The 6,228-nt window shown below is 47.7% G+C and overlaps 1 protein-coding gene across 1 annotated transcript; it reads right to left on the bottom strand.

Annotated features, from left to right (window-relative positions):
- Nucleotides 1-357: 357 nt before the first annotated feature.
- LOC308107764 (olfactory receptor 52E4-like) lies at nucleotides 358-1,326 on the bottom strand (the record flags this gene model as incomplete). Its single annotated transcript, XM_080460255.1, has 1 exon — nucleotides 358-1,326. The coding sequence occupies one exon, from the start codon at nucleotides 1,324-1,326 to the stop codon at nucleotides 358-360; it is 969 nt and encodes a 322-aa protein (XP_080316381.1).
- Between the last annotated feature and the right edge of the window lie 4,902 nt (nucleotides 1,327-6,228).

Below are 6,228 nucleotides of genomic sequence, written 5' to 3'. Positions count from 1 at the left end.
GTGTGTGAAAGGAAGCGGCGGGTTTATACGCAGGGAGATATTTAAATATTGCTGCTTGTCCAGAGTGACGACCAGTTTCTTTTTCTATGGTTTCCTTGGAAACAGACATTGTTTTCAAAAATGCTGCGTTTTGACTTGGACCGTTGTCATGGAAACGTGGCCGGAGTGATGGAGGACAGTTCTGCAGTCGTTCCCTGGTCCCCGTACGGTTGCCCATTGGTCCTCAGTGTCCTGAGGCGGCGATGTTGTATTTCTTTCAATATAAATAAAGTTGAATTGAAGGAGTGTGTGCTCAGCGCTGAACCTTTCGATCGCCGTCGTCCAAGCGCCGGGGAAACGGGGACGATGTTGGTCTGATCACGATGGGTTGACGGTTTGTCCCGACCGGAAGCAGCTGAGCGTCTTGACAACGTGCCGGCGGATCTCGGCGGTCCGGATGCCGTAGATGACGGGGTTGAAGCAGCTGGGGACCAGCAGGTACATGGTGCTGAAGAAGACCAGGCCGGCGGCGGGGAGGCTGCTCCTCACTCGGTACGACAGCAAGGCGACCAGCGTGACCGTCAGACTGACCGCAATCACCACCAGGTGAGTCACGCAGGTCTGGAGAGCTTTGGAGCCCGACGCCCCCGAACTCAGCACCGTGATGAAGATGACCACGTAGGAGGCGACGATGATGATGAAGTCTACGATGGGAATGAGCATGAGGGCCAGCAACCCCGCCAGACTGTTGACGGAGGTGTCTCCACAGGCCACGCCCACCAGCGCCATGTGCTCACAGAAGCAGTGAGCGATCACGCCAGAGCAGAACGACAGCCGTCCCGCCAGAACCACGAACACCGAGATCATCACCAGGTTCCTCAGCGCCAGGGGCACCAGGAACTTCAGGAACCGGGGCAGCGCCATCTGCTGGTGGTAGTAGAGCGGCGTGCAGATGGCGAAGTAGCGGTCCAGAGCCATCCAGACCAGCAGGGTGCACTGGAACGAGCCCACAAAGTGAACCAGGTGCATCTGCAGCAGGCAGCCGGCCAGCGAGATCCCCCGCCAGTCCAACAGGAAGCTCAGCAGCATGTGGGGCACGAAGAAGAGCGGCACGCTCAGGTTCACGCACGCCATGGCGGCCATGAGGACGTACATGGGAGAGTGAAGGCTCCTCTGACTGACCACCACGTACAGCAGCAGCCAGTTGGCCCACAGCGCCACCAGCAGCAGGACGGAGAACGGCAGGAAGAGGACGGGCCGCAGAGCGCCCAGCTCCTGGAAGCCGTTCAGGATGAAGTGTGTGTGTGAGGAGACGTTGTGCGTCCGCTGCTCCGTCAGCTCCTCCATCCTCCACCCGCCTGGATCCCTGAAAACACACAAACATGGCGTCAGCTGAGCTCCAGTACGCTGACTCCGCCCACCGCCAGGAACCCCGGACCTCTCCAACCGCTCTCCACGTGTCGCAAAGGCTTCGTCGCTACGGCGACGCTTTCAAGTGAAAATGCAAAACTTTCCTATCGCCATGACAACTGAACTCGGCGTCACTGAACACACACCCCCACCTCTCACCTTCTCCCCCTCTCACCCTCTCACCCTCTCACCCTCTCACCCTCTCACCTTCTCCCCCTCTCCCCCTCTCACCCTCTCACCTTCTCCCCCTCTCACCCTCACCTTCTCCCCCTCTCACCATCACCTTCTCCCCCTCTCCCCCTCTCACCCTCTCACCTTCTCCCCCTCTCACCATCACCTTCTCCCCCTCTCACCCTCTCACCCTCACCTTCTCCCCCTCTCACCATCACCTTCTCCCCCTCTCACCCTCTCACCCTCTCACCTTCTCCCCCTCTCACCATCACCTTCTCCCCCTCTCCCCCTCTCACCCTCTCACCTTCTCCCCCTCTCACCATCACCTTCTCCCCCTCTCACCCTCTCACCCTCACCTTCTCCCCCTCTCACCATCACCTTCTCCCCCTCTCACCCTCTCACCCTCTCACCTTCTCCCCCTCTCACCATCACCTTCTCCCTCTCCCCCTCTCACCATCACCTTCTCCCCCTCTCACCCTCTCACCTTCTCCCCCTCTCACCATCACCTTCTCCCCCTCTCACCATCACCTTCTCCCCCTCTCACCCTCTCACCTTCTCCCCCTCTCACCCTCTCACCTTCTCACCTTCTCACCCTCACCCTCTCACCCTCTCCAGCCTTCAGATGCTATACGTCAGCTGACCACAGTGTGGCTCCTCCTCCTGTCAAATGGCCTGCAGGCGTCTTTATTTACGTCCTCTTGACGTTAGCGACACCAAGTTTAACCCGTCGTCCTGGTGACACGTTGTCCTGGTGACACGTTGTCCTGATGACACGTTGTCCTGATGACACGGCGTCCCGTTGACACGTGTCTGATACCAACTGGATTTATTGACACGTTTCCTGTATCGTCTCTAAATATCTGAGTGAAGCGTCTTCGTCCTGCTGACATCGTCCAGCAGCTGATCTGGTCTGAGCCTCGTCACGGCAACGCCTCGGAATCCAACTACAACTCAGTGTGAAGCAGGATGAAAGAAAACACATCATCGTCATCGTCATCGTCATCGTCATCGTCATCGTCATCGTCATCGTCATCGTCATCGTCATCGTCATCGTCATCGTCATCGTCATCGTCATCGTCATGGCTTTAGGAAACAAGTGAAGAGCAGCAATCAAACAGAGTATAAAGAAATAAAGAGCGTGTTCTCCCTCATTCTGGCTTGATGGAGGGAGGATGGAGGGTGGATGGAGGGAGGATGGAGGGTGGATGGAGGGTGGATGGAGGGAGGATGGAGGGAGGATGGAGGGTAGATGGAGGGAGGATGGAGGGTGGATGGAGGGAGGATGGAGGGTGGATGGAGGGTGGATGGAGGGTGGATGGAGGGAGGATGGAGGGTGGATGGAGGGAGGATGGAGGGTGGATGGAGGGTGGATGGAGGGTGGATGGAGGGAGGATGGAGGGTGGATGGAGGGAGGATGGAGGGAGGATGGAGGGTGGATGGAGGGAGGATGGAGGGTGGATGGAGGGTGGATGGAGGGAGGATGGAGGGAGGATGGAGGGTGGATGGAGGGTGGATGGAGGGAGGATGGAGGGTGGATGGAGGGAGGATGGAGGGAGGATGGAGGGAGTCATTCTCCTCCATCAGGACACACTGTCCTGATGGAGGGAGGATGGAGGGAGAATGGAGAGGATCGTTCTCCTCCATCTGTATCTGAAGTGGTGGATGTGTCCACTGCCTCACTGACCTGAGAACAGCAGTCGCTCTGTGAAGAACACCGTCAGGACCAACAGCAGCACTGGAGCTCTGCTGGAGGGAATCAAACACGGCGTCCTCTCTCCGTGAGCTGACTCTGCACCGTCTCCTCGTCCCCGCTGAGCCGACTCGGCCCTTTATTCCCTCCATGTGACGCCCATCGTGTCCTCGCCCCATTGAGTCACAGACCCCTGAGAGTGAAGCCAACATGGAGGACTTTCTCCATCCTACCAAACCTGAAGGACGATGAACCGGACGGCCAACCAGCAGACCATTGTCTGAGGACACGTCACCGTCTGATCATTAAAGACTAAAACACTGAAGAATACTGCACAAAGAGCAGAAGACTTTCGGCTGAGCCATACATGCATGTATGTTGGATGGTTGGATTATAGATGGTTGAATAATAGATGGTTGGATTATAGATGGTTGGATTATAGATGGTTGAATTATAGATGGTTGGATAATGGATGGTTGGATTATAGATGGTTGGATTATAGATGGTTGGATTATAGATGGTTGAATTATAGATGTTGGATTATAGATGGTTGGATTATAGATGGTTGGATAATGGATGGTTGGATTATAGATGGTTGCATTATAGATGGTTGGATTATAGATGGTTGAATTATAGATGTTGGATTATAGATGGTTGGATTATAGATGGTTGGATTATAGATGGTTGAATTATAGATGGTTGGATTATAGATGGTTGGATTATAGATGGTTGGATTATAGATGGTTGAATTATAGATGTTGGATTATAGATGGTTGGATTATAGATGGTTGGATAATGGATGGTTGGATTATAGATGGTTGGATTATAGATGGTTGGATTATAGATGGTTGAATTATAGATGTTGGATTATAGATGGTTGGATTATAGATGGTTGGATTATAGATGGTTGGATAATGGATGGTTGGATTATAGATGGTTGGATTATAGATGGTTGAATTATAGATGGTTGGATTATAGATGGTTGGATTATAGATGGTTGGATTATAGATGGTTGGATTATAGATGGTTGGATTATAGATGGTTGAATTATAGATGGTTGGATTATAGATGGTTGGATTATAGATGGTTGAATTATAGATGGTTGGATTATAGATGGTTGGATTATAGATGGTTGGATTATAGATGGTTGGATTATGGATGGTTGGATTATAGATGGTTGGATTATAGATGGTTGAATTATAGATGGTTGGATTATAGATGGTTGAATTATAGATGGTTGGGTTATAGATGGTTGGATTATAGATGGTTGGATTATAGATGGTTGAATTATAGATGGTTGGGTTATAGATGGTTGGATTATAGATGGTTGGATTATCGATGGTTGAATTATAGATGGTTGGATTATAGATGGTTGGATTATAGATGGTTGGATTATGGATGGTTGGATTATAGATGGTTGGATTATAGATGGTTGAATTATAGATGGTTGGATTATAGATGGTTGGATTATAGATGGTTGGATAATGGATGGTTGGATTATAGATGGTTGGATTATAGATGGTTGAATTATAGATGGTTGGATTATGGATGGTTGGATTATGGATGGTTGGATTATAGATGGTTGAATTATAGATGGTTGGATTATGGATGGTTGGATTATGGATGGTTGGATTATAGATGGTTGGATAATGGATGGTTGGATTATAGATGGTTGGATTATAGATGGTTGGATTATGGATGGTTGGATTATAGATGGTTGGATTATAGATGGTTGAATTATAGATGGTTGAATTATAGATGGTTGGATTATAGATGGTTGAATTATAGATGGTTGGATTATAGATGGTTGGATTATAGATGGTTGGATTATGGATGGTTGGATTATAGATGGTTGGATTATAGATGGTTGGATTATAGATGGTTGAATTATAGATGGTTGAATTATAGATGGTTGGATTATAGATGGTTGGATTATAGATGGTTGGATTATGGATGGTTGAATTATAGATGGTTGAATTATAGATGGTTGGATTATAGATGGTTGGATTATAGATAGTTGGATTATGGATGGTTGGATTATAGATGGTTGGATTATAGATGGTTGGATTATGGATGGTTGGATTATAGATGGTTGGATTATGGATGAACATGTGAAAAATCGAAAACAACACAAACAAACAAACAAACAAAACCTTGTATACAGGGAACTTGCATAAGTATTTCCTCGTACTCCCACACAGTAAGTTAGATAAGGTAGTATCGGTGAGTGGTACAGAGTATAAGGTAGTATCAGTGAGTAGTACAGAGTATAAGGTAGTATCAGTGAGGGGTACAGAGTAAAAGGTAGTATCAGTGAGGGGTACAGAGTATAAGGTAGTATCAGTGAGTGGTACAGATTATAAGGTAGTATCAGTGAGTGGTACAGATTATAAGGTAGTATCAGTGAGTAGTACAGATTATAAAGTAGTATCAGTGAGTAGTACAGATTATAAGGTAGTATCAGTGAGTAGTACAGAGTATAAAGTAGTATCAGTGAGTAGTACAGATTATAAGGTAGTATCAGTGAGTAGTACAGATTATAAAGTAGTATCAGTGAGTAGTACAGATTATAAAGTAGTATCAGTGAGTAGTACAGATTATAAGGTAGTATCAGTGAGTAGTACAGATTATAAAGTAGTATCAGTGAGTAGTACAGATTATAAGGTAGTATCAGTGAGTAGTACAGAGTATAAAGTAGTATCAGTGAGTAGTACAGATTATAAGGTAGTATCAGTGAGTAGTACAGATTATAAAGTAGTATCAGTGAGTAGTACAGATTATAAGGTAGTATCAGTGAGTAGTACAGAGTATAAAGTAGTATCAGTGAGTAGTACAGATTATAAGGTAGTATCAGTGAGTAGTACAGATTATAAAGTAGTATCAGTGAGTAGTACAGATTATAAGGTAGTATCAGTGAGTAGTACAGAGTATGTAGAGAGTCCAGCTTTGGCCAGGACTGAGATATTTCTGGGTATTTA

The sequence above is a fragment of the Lipophrys pholis genome (assembly GCF_963383615.2).
Source record: "Lipophrys pholis genome assembly, chromosome: 3".
In the NCBI taxonomy this organism is placed as follows: Eukaryota; Metazoa; Chordata; class Actinopteri; order Blenniiformes; family Blenniidae; genus Lipophrys; species Lipophrys pholis.
The sequence above is the reverse complement of the archived record's forward strand: the minus strand, read 5'-3'. Positions and strand labels throughout refer to the sequence as shown.